This window comes from Chelonia mydas, chromosome 27, assembly GCF_015237465.2.
Source record: "Chelonia mydas isolate rCheMyd1 chromosome 27, rCheMyd1.pri.v2, whole genome shotgun sequence".
Classification (NCBI taxonomy): Eukaryota; Metazoa; Chordata; order Testudines; family Cheloniidae; genus Chelonia; species Chelonia mydas.
The window spans coordinates 14,063,844-14,083,479 of record NC_057860.1 but is presented as its reverse complement, the minus strand read 5'-3'; the positions used below and the strand labels follow the sequence as shown (position 1 = coordinate 14,083,479).

The 19,636-nt window shown below is 46.9% G+C and overlaps 2 protein-coding genes across 2 annotated transcripts; one reads left to right on the top strand and one right to left on the bottom strand.

The window, feature by feature from the left end:
• Positions 1 to 1,348: 1,348 nt before the first annotated feature.
• On the top strand, positions 1,349 to 9,116 carry KLHL11 (kelch like family member 11). The gene is made up of 2 exons (XM_037887020.2): positions 1,349 to 1,823; positions 3,629 to 9,116. Exons 1-2 carry the CDS (start codon positions 1,369 to 1,371, stop codon positions 5,205 to 5,207), a joined length of 2,034 nt encoding a protein of 677 aa, XP_037742948.1. The 5' UTR covers positions 1,349 to 1,368; the 3' UTR covers positions 5,208 to 9,116.
• KLHL10 (kelch like family member 10) lies at positions 9,113 to 19,622 on the bottom strand. Its single transcript, XM_007054715.4, has 5 exons — positions 18,507 to 19,622; positions 17,436 to 17,925; positions 14,501 to 15,118; positions 12,403 to 12,552; positions 9,113 to 9,699 (listed from the first exon to the last, which is right to left on the bottom strand). Exons 1-5 carry the CDS (start codon positions 18,692 to 18,694, stop codon positions 9,325 to 9,327), a joined length of 1,821 nt encoding a protein of 606 aa, XP_007054777.2. The 5' UTR covers positions 18,695 to 19,622; the 3' UTR covers positions 9,113 to 9,324.
• Positions 19,623 to 19,636: the final 14 nt, after the last annotated feature.

The following is a 19,636-nucleotide window of genomic DNA, read 5'->3' as shown; positions in this document are numbered from 1 at the left end:
ATGTATAAACGCTCCAGTAACACTGCATGAAAGTTGGGGTGCTTTATCATACTGCATTAATACTCTAAATGACTTTGGACATTAGGATTAAGTCAAGCTGTAGTTGATGGTGACAAAAGTAAACTCTCAACTCACCTGCATTATAAAGTAGATCCCAAAGACAGAAAATTAGTGAATGCTTCATGCCATCCTAGTCAAGACCCTATGCTGCAAAATTCCCCAAGGGAGAGAGAGATTGAAAGGAGGGGAATATGGTTCAAAACTTCCCTGGGGCTTGATGGGCTGCTTGAGATTATGGGTAAATGTGTACTTGAGCTTTGCCAGGTGTGTACTGTAGGTAGGTAGCATTTGGCACAGATACAGCACGTGCTGTCTACACAAAAACTGGATTCCCCATTGCTGGGGAATCCAGTTTAAGACAGAGGTTCTCAGCCAGGGAGACCTATCCACTCACACTTGGGCAGGCTGTACCTTTTTGTATAATATGACTTCAGAGCTGACCCAATGGATTCTAATAAACCAGCCCCTGCGCCGCTTGCCTGCAGCCTGCGTGTTGCAGGTGGGAGAGGTTCCAGGTGCAAGAGAAGCGATGACAAGGCTATCCCAGCCAGCCCTAGGATCTCCGCTCACCTCAGCCCCCACCAACCTGCCCCCTTGACCCTGCCCTCCGGCCCCACCCGCAGCCAGGGCCCAGGCCCCTGAAAGCGCTGTCCTACCTGCCCCTCTCGCTCCGGCGGGGAGGGTCCCGACTTTCCCTCAGGCGCTCCAGCACCACGGGCCTGGTCCGGGGCAGGCACGCGGCCCTGCTGCCAAGGGGGAGGGCTGGAGCCCACCGTCCCCGGATGGGCATGTGGGATGCCTGGCAGGCTCAGAAAGGGGGAGAGGGGCCTCTGCCGTGACAGGAGCCCGAGGGTGCGCAGCGCCTGGCGCCCCTCCCCCAAGGAGCCCAGGGGGCAGGCTGCCTGCTCCTTGTTAGCCTCGCACCAAGGGGCCTGAACGTGCCTGTGAGGCGAGGCAAAGCCACCCACCTCCACGCTAGTTAACGCCCTTTTACACTGAGGAAAACTGAGGCGAGAGGACATGCGCGCGCACGCCCCGTGCCCCCAGCGGGATTCGAACCCGCGGACTCGCTTCCCTGCTTCCAGAACTCCCTGAGGAGAAGGCTGAGAGGGGGCGGAGCCGGATCCGAGCCCGCCCCTTTCCCGCGTCGAGCTCCTCCCCCCTCCCCCGCCAGCGTGCCGCTGACCGCCTGCGTGAGGGGGGCGCGCACGTTCAGTGACGTGCTCCTCCCGCCCCCCCTTAGTTCCCGCGTCCTTCCGGCGGCGCGCGCGCCGGTCTCCCTGGGCGCCGTTGGGTAGCGCGCGCAAGATGGCGGCGGCCGCGGCCTCGCCTCAGCCGCAGCCCGGGCCCGCGGGGGAAGGCGCGGGCGAGGCGGGCCCGGCGGGCGGCGGCGGGGAGGCGGCCGGCGAGGAGGCGGAGGAGTTCGCGTGCCCGGCGCACTGCGGCGAGCTGGCCTGGCGGCAGAACGAGCAGCGCCGCCTCGACCTCTTCTGCGACATCACCCTGGCCTTCGGCGGCGGCGGGGGGCCGCTCCGCGAGGTCCGCGCCCACCGCTCCGTGCTGGCCGCCGCCACCGACTACTTCACCCCGCTGCTGTCGGGCGGCTTCGCCGAGTCGCGCTCCGGCCGCGTGGAGCTGCGGAAGTGGAGCTCGGAGGGGGGCCCCGAGCCGGACACGGTGGAGGCGGTGGTCGGCTTCATGTACACGGGCAGCATCCGCGTCAGCCCGGGCAACGTGCACGAGGTGCTGGAGATGGCCGACAGGTGAGGGGGCGGCGGGGGGAGGAAGGAGATGGCCGACAGGTGAGGGGGCGGGGACATGGCGGGGGGGCGGGGGAGGAGGAAGGAGATGGCCGACAGGTGAGGGGGCGGGGACATGGCGGGGGGGCGAGGAAGGAGATGGCCGACAGGTGAGGGGGCGGGGACATGGCGGGGGGGCGAGGAAGGAGATGGCCGACAGGTGAGGGGGCGGGGACATGGCGGGGGGGGGGGGGGGAGGAGGAAGGAGATGGCCGACAGGTGAGGGGGCGGGGACATGGCGGGGGAGGAGGAAGGAGATGGCCGACAGGTGAGGGGGCGGGGGGGGGAAGGAGATGGCCGACAGGTGAGGGGGCGGGGACATGGCGGGGGGGGCGAGGAGATGGCCGACAGGTGAGGGGGCGGGGACATGGCGGGGGGGGGGGGGGGGCGGGGAAGGAGATGGCCGACAGGTGAGGGGGCTGGGCGGGGACAGGGCAGGAGTGGGAGGATGGGGTGGGCTGGGGGGGGAAGGAGATGGCCGACAGGTGAGGGGGGGGGACAGGACGGGGGGGATGGGCTGGTGCAGGGCAGGCCGAAGGGGGTGGGGGGGAGAGGAGATGGCCAGACAGAGCAGGAGCGGGGGGAATGTGGGTGGGCTGGGGTGGGCCGGTGGATGGGGGCAGGGAAGGAGATGGCAGACAGGTGTGGTGGCAGGCCAGGGGCTGGGGTGGCCAACAGGTGAACAGAGGGAAGGGGTTGGCCAGAGGCTGCCTAAGACATCTGCGCCTCCCCTCGTCCTTGCAAGACTTCAGTGTGTTCCCTCCTCCAATAGGCCGAAGGTGCTCCTCTGTCAGATGGAGGAGCGGCTGGGCCAAATGTCAGTGAGTGGCGTTTTGATCCAGTGCAGCGTGGAGTGGCCAGGCTAAATCTGCCCCTCTAGCTAGCGGCCTGGTTTGTTTGTAGCTGGAGTGGTGGCTGGGGATGGAGAGACAGGTGAGGGGGTAGGGAGGCACAGTGGAGAAAGGTAAAAGCTCGTGTAGCGCAGGCACACAGGTGAAAGGGCAAGGGAGAGAAGGTGATGGAGGTGGCTAGTAAGTAAAGTGCAGAGGTAGTGGGTAAGAGAGAGGGAGCTTGGAGGGACGGCAGCTACTCATAAAGTGGTTACGTTGGACCTGGGGGGGCCTGGAAGGAAAGCTGGAGCTGGCAGGGGAGTTGTGGAGGGATGATCAGTAGTGGGGGTGGAGCAGTGGCATGTTCTCCTGAGTCTTGTGTCCTTCCTATAGGAGCAGGATCATGTTGTCCCATCTTCTCATCTCTGTATCCTCGTAATTAGCCCCACCTTTTCTAGCTAAATTTTACACCTCCTGAATTCTCTGAAGGTGAAGGGATCAAAGCTTCCCTGCTGGGAGTGGGCACATGTCATGCACAGCATCCTAACCTCCAGAGAGCTTCCCTGAGCTGCACCATGGAGATTGGACACACTAAATTCATCTCCCTTAGGGATAATTTGCTAGAGGCTACAATGGACTGGTTGGCGGCATCTGAACTTAAATGCACTGATCTAGTAGGTGCCCCCATTCCACCAGTAGTTAATATACCTAGTGAGCAGAGCCAGAATTCCAGTTTGGCTTGCAGCCCTTGCATGTGTCTGTAGGCTACAAGATGGCTAAAGGGAGGTGGTAAAAGAACAATTATGTAACGTTGACTTCCTAAAGTACATCAGAGACTTAGCTGTTGTGCAGTATAAACACTTTTTTGTTAGTTATATGACTGGACTTAACCTCACTTCCCTCAGTTAATGTCTTAACTCATCTTTGTTTGCTCTTCAGGTTTTTATTGATGCGGTTAAAGGAATTCTGTGGAGAGTTTCTGAAGAAAAAACTGAATCTCTCCAACTGTGTGGCTGTTCATAGCTTAGCTCATATGTATTCCTTGAACCAACTTGCCCTGAAAGCTGCAGACATGATAAGAAGGAACTTCTGCAAAGTTATCCAGGATGAAGAGTTCTACACATTACCCTTTCACCTCCTCAGAGACTGGCTTTCAGACTTGGAAATCACAGTGGACTCTGAAGAAGTTCTTTTTGAGACTGTCTTAAAGTGGGTTCAGAGAAATGCTGATGAAAGAGAGAGGTACTTTGAAGAACTCTTTAAACTGCTCAGACTGTCTCAGATGAAACCCACTTACCTTACCCGGCATGTCAAATCTGAAAGGCTAGTATCCAGTAATGAAGCCTGTCTTAAATTAGTGTCTGAAGCTGTGGAAAGCCATGCCCTGAGGGCTGAGAACTTGCAATCTGGTAATTTACAACATTCTGCCTATCCCGTATCATTGCTGCCTCGCTATGGGCAAAACATGGATGTCATCATGGTGATCGGTGGTGTGTCAGAGGGAGGGGATTATTTAAGTGAGTGTGTAGGGTATTTCATTGATGAAGACAGGTGGGTAAACTTACCGCACATACATAATCACCTTGACGGACATGCTGTTGCTGTTACAGAATCATATGTTTATGTGGCTGGCTCCATGGAACCTGGTTTTGCCAAGACTGTGGAAAAGTACAACCCCAACAGAAATGTCTGGGAGCAAGTCTCTCATCTAATAACCAGAAAGCATTCTTTTGGCCTCACTGAAGTCAAGGGAAACTTGTACAGTATTGGTGGACATGGTAACTTCAGTCCTGGCTTTAAAGATGTAACCATTTACAATCCCGAGCAAGACAAATGGCACAACCTGGAGTCAGCCCCAAAGATCCTTCGTGATGTCAAAGCAGTCACCGTAGAAGATAGATTTGTTTACATTGCTGCTCGAACCCCAGTTGACGATAGTGAAGATGGTTTAAGGGCAGTCATTACTAGATATGACACAGAGACAAGGCACTGGCAAGACATCGAGTCTCTGCCACTCATTGATAACTACTGCTCTTTTCAAATGTCTGTTGCCAACACAAACTTTTACCAGACAGCATCATGCTGCCCCAAGAGTTATCCCATAGATAATGAAGAGGCTAAGAGAAAGATATCTGGCAGAATACCAGAGGAAATTCTTGAAAGTTTACCTCCAGAAGTTCTTAGCATTGAAGGGGCGGCCATTTGCTATTATAAAGATGATGTTTTCATCATTGGTGGGTGGAAGAACAGTGATGATATAGATAAGCAATACAGAAAAGAGGCCTATCGTTACTGTGCTGAGAGAAAGCGATGGATGCTTCTCCCTCCCATGCCGCAGCCTCGCTGTAGAGCAACAGCCTGCCATGTGAGAATCCCATTCAGATGCTTGCATGGTACACAAAGATATCCTATGCCACAAAATTTGATGTGGCAAAAGGATAGAATACGGCAGATGCAGGAAATACATCGGCATTCTTTAAGCTTGCGAAGAATGCCCCGCTCACAGATTGAGTGCTAATTCATGGAAGACCATTCCTCTAATAAACTTGGTTTAAGGAATACAGTGCTATCTATTTTGTAAGGCTCAGTACATGGCCATCATATATTAAGATTTGGATAACTGAACTGGTGGCTGGTTTGATGCATAAAAGTAACATCTGTACTTAAATACTGAGGATGAGAAATAGTTAACCAACACCTAAAATCCCCCTCTCTCATGTATCGTGGAGAAGAGCATACTGTAGCCCAGGAAAACTAAATCCCTATTAAGGGGATGTGATGAAATGCCTGACACTTTAAGAAAATTTAATGCAGAATCTGTTAATTCTCTTGTCCAACCCTCATTTTCAAGGCATTATATGGATTTAGTCTGTCAACAGTTCCTTCAATGTAAAAAAAAAAAAAAAAAAAAATCCAGTTTAGCACATTTTTTTAACCGTTACATTTAGAGGTATTCTTAAAGCATCAATTTTATTTGCACTTACATATTGATATTCCTTGAGCTTCTCTTCTTTTGAATAGCTGAAATTCACATACAATTGGCATCCGTGCACTTAGTTCTCCAGAACTGAGGGCACATGCAATTGGTAGGAATACCTATTATATAAAAATAAAAGCACAATCATTTTTCCTAAAATTACTTCAGGATGTTTGTGTGTGTTAAATATTTTGTTTCTGTATATTGTAGAAATGCCAGAGTTTACTTACAACAAATGATTGGTAAAACATCAGAGACTTACTAAAATGGGGTTTGAGACAGCACCTGGGATGATTTCACTATCTCGAAATGCTTCATGTTTCTGGGTCTCTTCTTTATCAGCTTGATTAGAAACTTAGGCAAACAATCAACCTGATTAAATGAGTGAAAACAGTAAAAATGTTAACAGTAAAAAAGTAACTATCCACTTCTAAAATATCTGGGGACATTAGGGATTACTAAAAGCAAAATTATTTCATCGTGGGGTATTAAAGACTGAGCTGTTTGAAGGTTTTTTCCGGACATGGCACACATTTAATTCCAGTAAAAGTTTGAAAAGTGGACCTGTATCCAGTCTGCCTTTGACAATCAGTACTTTTTTGCCTTTGATATATTTTCTCTATAAACTTAGAGTAGCAATGCCACACTGTTCCCTACCAAATTAGCACTTTGTGTTTCTGATGAAGTGGAACAATCAGTTCTTGAAATCTTTAATTGCCAATGAGAAGCTTTTAGTGATCTTAAGCCTTTACAGTCTTCAAATGTTTGAATTCTCCATTTATTCTGTTTGCAGCATTTATAGATGATTGGGGTGAAATTAAGCCGTTTAATTTTTTTGACATCTGAGATTGTTTTATGAATAGGGCCATGTTGGTTCTCGATTACTTAATACAATATTCTTTAAGGGAAATATCCAACACATTGTCCCATAGAAGTATCTTTGCCCAGAAGTAATCCTCTCTACTAAGCCCTCTCACCTTATTCTCATCGTGAAACTTTCTCAATTATTTCTTGTGAATTCCATTATCCTTTCTACCCCCTCTTCTTCCCTAGCCTTCCTTTTATTTAACTGTTTGGATTATTTCCACTGTAGGCCTAACTCAGGATCTTAGGGAAAGGAAAGGAGTAGTAACGAGTGTATCCCAAACATCTACACAGTCAAACATTGCTGAAAAAGCTGCTTACTTTCTCTTGTTCATTTTATGGTATAGTGTCTTAAATTGGGGCCAGCTAATTTTGGAAAGCTCTTCTAAACATTTTACTCTTTTTTAAAAAGTTTAACTTTCTGAACTGACACTTCTCATTTTCCAATTCAGCAGGCAGTCTAGATCATGTCTGAAATACTAGGTAAGTCTTTCAACTGCATGATGTGTACAGGTTTTTCTGACTTGCATATGACCTTTAATATTTCCTCTTGAAATTCACTTGACATTTTCTGTATCATTAACTTGCCTTGCTGTAATATTCAGACTAATCCAGGCTTGTAAAAATTACCATGAAAATGTAACAGCTCAGATACAGTCTAATCACATGCTAATGCCATCATGTTGGATTTTACTTGGCTTTTGAATTACGCTGCAAGAGTAGGTGGGCAGGGCGAAATTTGCAAGGCAGGCCTCACCTGTTTAAGAGGGGAAATCAGTTAGCTTATTCAAGTTCAAGGCCGACATCCAGAAGTTATTGGCTCTGAAAGACCTGCATGAACTCATTTGGCAAGGTGCTGATGAATGTAGTTTATCAACAGCGCTGATAGAGCTTGTAAAATATCATGATTATCATATTTTAATTGCAATCTAAGCAAAATCTTTGGGTTGCAGATCACCACAGATCAACCTAGGCTAGCGGATGCACAAGCAAACGTCTCATGATTTTGTTTGGTTATAACAAAAATTAATAACTGCCTTTACCATGAAAAAACTTTTGGCTTTTGTACATCTTATGAGATCTTAAGATTCTTAAATGAAGATGTAAAAATAACTTCATGCCCGGGTGGTCTAACTTGTGAATGCCAGCCATGATTTACCATGTGATGCACTTTTATCTCACTTCTGGTGTGTTCAGTTTGCATGATGAGTGATGGGCACGATGGCGCATAGTCAGTTTTACTGTAGTCTCTTTTTATGCCAGTCCCAAGGGACCTCTTCATTTTTAAGTAGGGTTTTTGCATCGAATTTATGTGGCTCAGTGGCATCTGCACACTCGTGTTTAAACAAAAGGCTACCTGCCCTCTGTACACAAAGTAGTTGTTGTAAGATGGAAAAACTGTAAATATATGTTGGCTGTGGATCTGACTCAGGCCACTAACTGTCAGCCATTTAACAAGTTCCTTGTGGCCCTTGATTAGCGTAGCGTGTGGTACATGTAAAACACCCCTTTGGTAAAAGTCTGGGCACTCTTCAGCTATAGTTACAGCAGGGTAGTTAAACTAACAAGAATCTTACTCCTATATCCAATAAGCATAACTAAACGGACTCCTGTCTGTGTCTTTCATTAAGAAACAAATCAGGTGGAATATTCAGACTATTCTACCGTCTAAGACAATCGTACCTTCTTTGCTGTACTAAACACATGCCATAAAATGCATGTTCTGTGTCCTATCTTTCTGTTCAAAATATTAGCAAAGTAGCGTAAACCTCTGACCAGCTAGACTGGCAATGTAATCATTTTTAGGTGCCATATGTGTACATAGTATTTTATAACAACCTGAATGGTCTATTAGTAAGTAAATGTTTTGTATGTATTTTTAATACTTCTTGCACAAAGTCAGAAAGACACCACTCCAAATATCTAGAATATATGCTGTCTTTTAAAATGCACTAAGTATTCTCTGCTACTGCTTATTGATGTTATCCCCAAATTATTTTTCCATTACAGTAAACAGTAAAATAACAGGACTATTGGGTCAATGTATAGTTATGTTTACTAGAGGCAGACTGCATTGTGCAGATTAACAAAGTTTAAGAGCCTTTTGACCTGAAATTACAATAGTATACTGTAGTGTTAGACTTGTTTGTAAAGGACCCAGTTAATATAAGTGTATTTGTATGGCTTAGCTTTATTTTCAGCCACTTCTCAAATAGAATATAATCATCTTTAATATAACCAGTTTAAGTGGAAGCACTCTTGAGGATATAATCCTGTAAATAACATGAATGTTAAATGTAGAAATAACTAGATGTTTGAAGAACATTAATAGTCATAGATATTCCTCATGGATCCACATCACTCTGGATCCCATGACATATAAGGCAGCTGTTCTCTTCTGTCAGTTTTAGTGCAGGCTTCTGCAATTGCTTGGACAAGCAGTACCCTCCATACCGGGAAGAATTACATTGCTTCCTGTAAGGTAAAGTAGAGTTTGTTTGAAACAAAGAATATTGTAATATTTAAATTCTTGAAACTAAACATTGTACTAATGCTTTGTTGTAATAAAAAAATTTTATTTCTCTATGATTGTGGTCTTCCATATGCTTTTTTGCTAGATATGCACTATTCAGCACTATAACCCATGTTTGTAAATGATAGATGTCTGGCTCCATTGAATGAAACAATTTCTAGGACTGACTATTCCTGTGAGTTTGTATCCAATTGCTTTTATTGTAAAAAGTGAATACATACAGTTCTTGCTTAGAAGACTTTATTAGCTAAGTGGAGCTATTCATACAGGTAGGGTACTTGTCGAAGAGGAGTATTTGACTTCATCTCGCTGTGATAACCCTGTAAAGTTGTCTCGTCTGGCCGCGTACTCCCCGACATTGGCTAGTCCTGGCACCACACAGCAGCTCAAAGCACTACGGTATATGCTCATGTCATGGGCATCGTACCACTCATCAGTCTTTTCATCGTAGCATTCAACATTGAATGTGGTCGTGAAACCATTAAAGCCACCCACCACAAACAGAAGGTCATCCACCACTTCAATGCCAAAATTACTACGGGGATTAAACATGGTGGGGATTGTACGCCAGGTGTTGGCAACTGGATTGTAGGCTTCTGCACTCCGAAGACGGTTGGCGCCGTCAAAGCCTCCTACCTGTAGACATCAAAGAAATACAGAGTTTACTAGCTGAGGAAGGGCCTACATTAGGTGGCTGAATTGTTACGTGGGTTTAGGACTCATGTATATTCAGTAGGCCAAATTCTGTGCATATTCAGCTTCATTGACTAAAAGTGTGAGTACTGAGCACTTCTGAAAATCAGACCCTTAATTTGCATGTTCCCTTACTGCAGGCGACTTGTTCTTTCTAGTTGTGGTAAAATCTAACCTTCAGAAATATTCGTTGGAATAGTCAAATTTTACATTCTTACATCTAAAGGAGGCAAAGGCACAGGATGTATATGAATTAAGCAGAAATAATCCAAAATTCATTTAAAAACTACATGAAGAGAATTGTAAGGTTGTGAGGTTAAGCATTCAAAGTGGGGAAATAACAAGGTTCCAAGTGAAACTTTAGCTCTGCCCCTTTTGCATATAACAGTATTCCAAACTATTTCTCAAACACAATACAACTCAAGTTTTCTACAACCTTGGATGTGTGTAGCCTCTTGTCACAATTCATGCCTACCTGTTTAAAATATTCTGTTATCTTTCTGATTTCATATAAGTTCTCTTGGGTACAGTATTTATTTCAATAACTGTCAGTACCAAGCTTTCTCCTCAGCTGGCATTAAGTCCTTAGATGTTACTGGAGGTTAAATAGTTGAGCTATAAACATGACTTACTTTCACAACCTATTTTAGATTAAATTTTGTGGAATGAGACAGCTGAATAGTTATCTATGAATTTAGGAGATGTTCATATTCTAAACTTTCATTTCCTCTACGTTCATCTGGGGTATGTTGTAAAAATTTCATATACATTGAAGAAAACATCTTCATACCCTCAGTGGTCCAGATTATTATAACATTCTACACCTGCAACTAAGGTTATAGGAACACTTTTATATTGTATTTGAGGAGATTGATCTTACTGCATGTACAGAAAGGGATGAGTATAATTTAGCGCAAAAGTCCTAATCTGGAACTAAATGCCTAAGGAGAATCAGAAAACCCAATTCCATGAAAAAGGGACTGAGTGCACACTTCATTCACTGAAGCAAGAGGAAGCTCAGAGTTATGACACCTCAGGAATGGAGGTTGTTCTTAACTCTTAACATGGGGGATCTTTCAAAAGTTTACAACTGAACATTGACTTAACACAGCTTTGAAACTTTACCATATAGAAGAAAAATGCTGCTTTCCCTTTATTATTTTTAGTCGTTTATGTTTAACACAGCAGTGTACTGTATTTGGTGTTTTGTTTTTTCATCTCTGTGCTGCCTGATTGTGTACTTCTGGTTCCCAATGAGGTGTGTGGTTGACTGGTCAGTTCATAACTCTGGTGTTGTAACTCTGAGTTTTTACTGTATGTTGTTCACTGCATCTGCCTCACTCAATTCCCACCCTAACAGCCGCACCATGGGTGAGAACTTTCCTCTATATGCTGTGTATGTACAGTCAGAGCCGTCCCACCCATAGGATGGACTGCGGCAACCGCTCCGCGCTTTGGGGGGCCCTGCGCTTTGGGACGCAGGGTCCAGGGCGGACAGGACTAGCAGGGGGCCTGGCACTGGTAGTAGCAAGCACCCTGACCCCAGCCTGCCTCCCCCCTCCCCCGCCAGCTCCCAGCATTGCTCGGGGGAGGGGGCAGAAGCCGGAAAGAGGTGCGGCAGTGGCTTGGGGGAAGGGGTGGAGTGGGGGCAGGGCCTGGGGCGTGGGGGTTGTCCCGGGCCCCGCACCCTCTGAGGGATGGTCCTGTGAACACTGGTAGCCTATTGCCCGTGCCACTAGTTAAAAATAAAGACTGAGTAGGGCACATCCAAGAACAGCATTTCTCGAGGTATTGGACCTGTGAAATGTCTTCAGTAGGACTGTGAAAGATGTTTCTCCATCAGGGCTAATTCTCTGCCAAGCTTTATTTCAAAGCTATAGCTGTTATTTCAAAACTTCTTTTGGAGGTATGGAATGGCTGCCATATGAGGAGAGATTAATAAGACTGGGACTTTCAGCTTGGAAAAGAGACGGCTAAGGGGAGATATGATCAAGGTCTATAAAATCATGACTGGTGTGGAGAAAGTAAATAAGAGTGTTGTTTACTCCTCGTAACACAAGAACTAGGGGTCACCAAATGAAATGAACAGGCAGCAGGTTTAAAAGAAATAAAAAGGAAGTATTTTTTCAAACAACGCACAGTCAGTCTCTGGAACTCCTTGCCAGAGGATGTTGTGAAGGCCAAGACCATAACAGGGTTCAAAAAAGAACTAGATAAGCTCATGGAGGATCGGTCCATCAATGGCGATTAGCCAGGCTGGGCAGGGATGGTGTCCCTAGCCTCTGTTTGCCAGAAGCTGGGAATGGGCGACAGGGGATGGATCACTTGATGATTCCCTGTTCTGTCCATTCCCTCTGGGGCACTTGGCATTGGCCACTGTTGGCAGACCGGACACTGGGCTAGATGGACCTTTGGTCTGACCCACTCTGGCCGTTCTTATATTTTATGTTTTAAATGGAGGAAAAATGCATTTTATTCTGCCCCTTCTCAATGAGCAGTTCATTCTTTTTTGCTCGACCTTGCCTCTTGAAATCTGACCTGTAGACAGAGGGTGAGTGAAATTTATGAGCACTGCTCGAGCACTTTAACTAGAGCGAATGCCACACGTACATCCGCCATAATGAAAGCTGACAGCTGTCACCTTACCGCATAGACGTGTTCTCCATAAGCTATTACTCCTATTCCGCTTCTTCTGCTTCTCATTGGTGCGATTAGCGTCCACTGGTTTGTCTTAGCATCATATGCTTCAGCTGTAAATAGGCATTCATTTCCATTGAACCCACCACATATATAGACCTGTTTTAAAAAGATTACAATATTTCTATTTGTGGGGGGGAAATGAAATGATCCTATCCTGTTTAGGACTAGCCTCTTTTCCTGGGCCAGGGTTAATGCAAGGGCAGTGATTGACCACCTGAGGAACTGAGTTTGGACTTCTGTTTCTTGAGATGGGAGTTCTATAGAAGCACTAGGAATCCTCTAGCTCAACAGCAGGGGTAAGAGATTGCAGTCCCCTATTCTAATCTTCTCCACATTCTTATGTTACCATTATGTTACCTTCACCATGCTAGCTAACTGCCTGTTCTTGGACAACCCGAGGTCTGTCGTACCAGAGTCTAAAGGGTAAGTTGGGAAGTGGAGAGTGACAGATTGGTAAATTGATCACCAGTCCAGTGAGTGTGTCTGTTACACTTTCCACTGCTACAGCTCCTTTCAGCAAAATTTTCAGAACACATCACAAATATACTTCATAGGCCTCCTCTCCCACTCTAAGGGCCTGCCATAACCGGGAAAAACAGACTGGTGATGTGACACTGAATGCATGGAAGAGTTGAATTACAACCCAGCATTCCTGATTCCTAGTGCCCCCTGCTCTGTGTTACGCTGTCTCATGACTACTCTGGCCTCCAGGATCCTGAGATGCATTGTTTCCACTTTTTTTTTTTAAACCCTGAAAACATTTAACTTCTACAGGTTAATTTTTTAAAAATCATCTTGCCACATGCATGTCTCTAGCAAAAATTCCAAAAACTTACAAAGTATTTTTGCATCTAAAATTGTACTACAATTGTGTGAGAGGTTCTTGCTCTGACAGATTTTTGCATACATAGCTCTATAACAGGAAAAAATATTAATCAAATCAATATTAGCACATGTTGTGGAGTAAGTCTCTCTCCCATCTACTAGCTTTGGGCATCCTAACCACACCTCGGCATCCGTGGGAATGCTCACATCAGTCCTGGGACACTGATTTCATCAGCTACGTTCAGAAAAGGGGAGCGGCTACAAAAGGTACCTTTGCTCCTGTTTCCTTTTAATGCTTACATTTGTATTTTTCCAAAGATTGTAATTTTAGAAGCTTATGAAAAAAGAATAACAAGCGCTGGCCAACTTCTGTCTCCGGACCATGTCTGTACAACTACTGAAATCAACAGTTGTAGCTCAAAAGCAGAATTTTGCTCTGGACTAGGAGTCAGGGGACCTGCATTCTAGTCCCAGCTCTGCCACTGACCTGCAGGCTGACTGGGCAAGCCACTTCGTCCCCTCTACATGCCTCTTGCTTCCCCTTCCTCCCTTTGCCTTATCCATTGAGACTGTTAACTGTAGGTGCTTAGCACAATGGGGCCCTCAGCTGAGGCCCTGACCCTAATGCCAACACTAATGAATGTCAAGGCTATTGTACTTATCAGAGCAGACTGCACCTGCATCAATATATGGTGCTGTAACTTAGGGCTCGCCTACGCTACAGCAACACACACACAGCACTGCAGGTGTGTGCTGCAGCCCTGTAGCATAGACGTGCTACAGCAACAGAAGGGTTTTTTCCATCACAGCCGGTCGTCCACCCCCTTGAGAGGTGGCAGCTACATTGATGGAAGGATTCTTCCAGGGCTCCAGCCATCTCTATGCCGCAGCTTAGATCGGCTTATCTACGTCTCTCGGAAGTGTGGATTTTCCACACCCCTGGGCGACGTTTCTGGGTCGACCTAAGTTTTAGGTGCAGGCCAGGCCTTACTGTTAAGATGTTGTATTTGATCTGGGGGGGTTAGCAGGACGTGGGTGCTGGTGTTGGTTCTTTCTGCATTCCAATAAATCCCTGTGATCCTAGAGGTGACTATTACAACATGCACCGTTTAACACTACCATGCTACAGACTCCAGTTTGGTACCAGTCCTGCTCTCTTGCTCACCAGAGGGGAGGGCTATGGCAGCAGCTGCATTCCGAAATCTCAAGTCCTTTTTACCTTTCCATACAGCGTGGTGGCGCTCGCGTCACTTCTCTGTTCGTGCATGGGTGCAATCAGCGTCCACTGGTTTGTCTCTGGCTCGTACCGTTCTGCTGTGTTGAGACGCACGTAGCCGTCGAACCCTCCCATGGCGTAGATGAAGGTGTTAAGAACAGTGATGCTTACGTAGCAGCGTCTCGAGTGCATGGGAGCGACCTGGTGCCATGTTTTCTTAAGCGGGTCAAACCGTTTGACACTATTAAAATAGTCCACGCTGTCGAATCCGCCAATGATATAGACGTAACCTTTTAAATAGGCAGCGCCATGGTAAGCACGGGGGCTTTCCTGCTGACAGGTGACATTCACCCATCTGTCTGCTCGGGCGTCGTACGTTTCAATGGCGTTGGTTGGGCTACCCCCGCTCCATCCGCCAATAGCAAACAAAATTGCATAGGGCAGGCGAGGCCTCGTGAGCGGGTTGGTGAAATCGGAACTTGAGGGGCCGTTCATGTTGAGGTCGTACATGGCTTTCAGTGCATTTATGATGACAGGCTTGCATTCCTCACTGTCCTTTACAAAATCGTGCATCTTAACGTTGTTCATAAAGTACTCCGCATGCATCAACGCTAGTCGGACCTAGAAAGGTAAAGGGGAGGTGGGAATCGAGATGCAGCGTGGGTGGTTCTGAGAGCCATCTCTGGATGGTTTTTACGTACTACAGGACTGGCCAGCGAGAAATAGTTTGATTTCAACCATGGTGGAGCAGGGGGTCTGAAAGGAAGACTGGCAAGCTGAGAGGCTTGTTAAAGGGAATACCGTACTTTCCAGGCCCTCACGGGTCACTGCTTCAAATCAGGCCTGGTTCTGGCACTGACCAAAGGCTGTTACTACTGCTGGCTATTCGTAGAATCAGAGAGGGAGAGAACCTAGCAGGACATCTAGCCCATTCCATGGCATCTCATGCAGGACTCCTCCCTAGGCTGTATTTTCCATGGGTTTGTCCAAGTCTAGTTTTAAATCTCTCAGGCCATACAGCTGTCCCTCCTTTCCTGTGGGAGACTATTCCTTAGCCAAAGACATCTTTGAGCCCCCTGGTACCCCACCAAATAATTCCTCCCTTGGCACGTTCGCCCCAGGTTTGTAGGTGTTTATACCTTCTCTACCCCCTCCCCTCAGCCATTGCTTAGCTAAGTTATACAGACTTAATTCTTTTAATCTTTCCTCATCAGTCAGTCCCTCTGGGTCCCTAATCATTCTACTTATAATGTGATACACTTCCAGTTTCTCATCTGTGCCCTTCTATAAAGAGGCAGAACTGAATGTATTGTTGTAGGTATGGATACATCAGATTCACAGGGGGTGGGGCTACTTCTTATCTATGACACAATGTTTCTGTATAGGAAACCTAAAACTGCATTGGCCTCACTAGCTGCTGTATTGTATTGTATATCTAATTAAATGCCTCCAAACTTCCTGCTGGCAGAGTCAGGTTTGCCCAGTGGTGCCTTGTACCCTTCCAGAATGTGGAGAGCGGCTCACTTTAAATTTCTGAAAACCAAGAAATACTAAGTTATGGCAGACGCCACCCCCACAATGCAGCCTTAACTCTCTGCCCCCCTGGAGAGGTTCATAGCCACTTGGAATGGGTCAGAAAGGGCAGTGCAAAGGTTAACAAACTACCCGTGGAAGTGGTGGATTCTTTATCTCTTGAAGTCTTTGGTAAGACCAGATACCCTTCAGTAAGATATGCCTTATTCAAAACACAGGTATTTGGTGCAATACAGTAGTAACTAGATGAAATTCTCTGTCCTGTGTGATACTGGAGGTCAGACTAGATGATCTAATAGTCCCTTCTGGACTTCTACATCTATTAATTTATAATTAGATCTGTGGAAGGACTAAGAGCATGCCATTGTTTGTGTTGTGTTCCACTGATTTGAATTCCAGAACTGATCCGCATACGCTCCCGTTGTGTCATTGTGTTGGGCGTAGCTGTGTTAAATGGTGCTGGGATTCGTTGGAGCACCTTGATACAGCTGTGACTGATATGACAAGAGGGACATGGGCACCTTGGGGGATCGCACTCATTTCAGTGCTGAATTTTCAGCAGACACACACAAGGATGCCGCCTTGCCATAGGGGTTGTCACAGTGGGATGTCCCTCAGAACAGTGGTCTCAGAGACGTCAGCAGTGGTAAAGTGAAGTAATCCTTGGGACCAGGGTGAAGGAGTGATTACAATTTTGCAGGTCTGGGGTGGTTTGTGTGGAGCAGGCTCAGTGCCTGAGTGCAGGGTGTAAGTAGCTCCTGCCTGCAACACTTGTCCTAAACCCTAGTTTTGCCTTAGCAAGGAACTCGTGTTGGATTTTATCCCACAATGCTCATGGGATCTATCCATGAGGATAGAGTGCTGGTGTGTGTGACTGGTGTGTCTGGGCACTGGCGAGAGGGCAAATTAAGATTGCATTGCAGGGTGGGGGGATTCATCCATTTTATCTTGGTTTTTCCTGGGTCTCAGGTTTAAATTAGCCACTCAGCATTTTGGAAAGGCACAAGGCACCACTGTGCAATCTTAACACTGTGTTAACTAAGTTTTGGGGGATTTAATTTCCTTGGTTTAAAGAAAGATTCTTGGTACCACAGTCCAGCTTTCCCCCTCCACAGCTTCGGGCTCCTTGGCAGTGATTTGCTGCTATCCTGGTCAGCCCTCATGCTTGTGCAAAGCTCTGTGGACTCTCCAGGCTCCCTCACAGGGATCTGATTACAGGACTGGGGCCTATGGGCTGGCTTGAGTGTGGGAAAATCTTTGCACAGCCCCTGTCTGTTATACATTTCCTGTGCATTAAAAGGAACTAATTCCAGTTTAAGGAGCTGTTACTCTAGTCCCTCTCAGTGCCACCCTCCATTGTTTAGCCGGCGTGAATAAGAAAAGAGAAAAGCAGCAGAAAACTGACCTTAGGCAGCAAGTCTGAAATGTACTGTTTCCTGTTCTGGGGGTCATGGGAAATCCATTTGAGAATGGCCTCGAACACTGCATCTTCTTGTTTCACGTTGAGTTCGTCCTTTTCAATGATGTCTTTAAACTCATTGACCGAGAGCTCGAGAAACTCCGTAGACACCTTTACCATTTCCTCGAAGTTATGCAGGATGAACATGTAGGCCGTCTGCCGCAGGTCCGGGCAATGGTAGTACTCTGTGAACTTGCAAATGCCAATGCAGTTTTCCAAGCACAGCTGAGACTTTAAGAACTCGCAGCACCCCCTGACAATGCCCATGATGTTGAACTGGTCTGCTGCAGCCAGTAGCCGCTCCACGTTGTCAGCAGTGACTGGGACTGTCCTCGTATAGGCGTATTCGATAATTAGCTTCATCATGTCAGGGGAGATGCCAGGGATATTGTACACTCTCTTCTCCGTGTTGTTCCAGCCACTGGTAAACAAAGCCCTGGAAAATAAAGCAGCACTTTAACCAAACAGCCCATATCAAATCCGCTGTTTTACGCAACTATCCCTTCTTCACCAGCTCCCAAGCCAGGTGGGTAGACGACTCCAGGGATGAGCCGTGGCAGGCTGGACCTTTTCACCTTGGGTTTTAAACCAGACTACAGGACAGCGACCAAACTCTGATCGGCTTGTTGGCCTGTGTGAAATGAGTTGGGGCCTTGGGGATAAGTAGCCACAGAATGACTGGCTGCCTTGTTGCAACGGAGGGCAACTGAAATCTCCTCTGGCTTATGTGGGAGGAAGCCAGGCATCTTTGCAGGGGAATGCGGGGAATCCCAGAATGTCCCTTCCCATGCTGTTCCTGCTCTGTGGATAAATACTGGACACCAGTTTCCAGGGCTATGGTTAAATATTAGATGGTGGCCTGATACCGGTTTCTAGGCCGTTATCGGGACTCTGGCTAAACAATGGATGCCAGTTCCAAGGCTTCCGTCCACCCCAACTCCATCTTAAAACAATTACAAGAGACCAGCAAGCAGTCTTTGCGCCCCTTCCCTTGTTTGGCTTGCATCAAGCACTGACCTAAAGTAGGAACTGCAGCTACATAAGATGTTCTTGTGGGCATTGAACTCCAAACCATTGACTTTGATGACTACATCACAGAGTTTCCCTTCCAGTCGAAGCTCGTTGAAGACTGTGCAAGCCATGGCACTCATCTTTCTCTCCATGTGGGGGTGGGAGTACCCCGCTGAAGCCGAGGTGTCATCCATGTCCGTAAGCCTGGAGACAGCAGAAGAAGCTCCTCTCCGAGGCGCTACTGGGCTTTCTCCTTTCCCCTCCTACATGTTCTTTGAAATGTGTATTTAGCCCAGAGGTTCCAGAACCCGCCTGATAATGAGATCACTGACAGGGCTGGGTTCTAGAACCTTTCCTGCACTTGGCAGCAGCTGGGACAGTTGCCCTAGATCAGTGGGGCTGGCTGGAATGATAACTTGTTTGGTGACTTATATTTGCATCTCTGCCTTGGCAAAGGGGCCCCTTCCCGCCTCCTCTGGTTGCCTGGCAGCACGGCTGCACTGGAGATCGAATTCCAAATACGTCTGATGTTCCACAGATACCGAGCAACGGCTCTCAGCCTTGTGAGATTGCATACTGACGTCTATGGAGACGGTATAAAACTATCTGGAGCCTCTTAACCATTCTTATGCCCATTTTACAGATTGGGAAGCTACAGCACAGAGAGCTTAAGTGGCTTGCTTAACGCTACACAAGTCAGTGGCAGAGCCAGGAGTCAAGCTCACCTGATTCAGCCTGGTGCCTCACCTGCTGGATTATGTACGCGGCCTGCTGTCTGGAGGGGCAGTAGAATCCTGCAGGAGGCCAGAACAGGAATTAGGAGTCAGTTCCTGGCTTTGCCACTGACTCACTGTCTGACCTTGGGCAAGTCACTTCTCCTCTCTGAGACTCAACATACCCATCAGTAATGGGCAATGAAAAAAGCACATTACTGAGGATTTGTAAGGATTCGTTACTGTTTGTAAAGTCCGTTGAGATTTGTGAATGGAAGCAACTAAAAATGCAGGTGGCTTCCCCCCCCCCCCCAATTTAATGAAATTGTGTTATTTGGGGTTGCGTTGCAGGAAGCTCAGAGCCCGTTTTCACATGCCCCGGTTTTACTTTTGGTGTTGTGAGATAAGAGCTAGTTGCCTTAA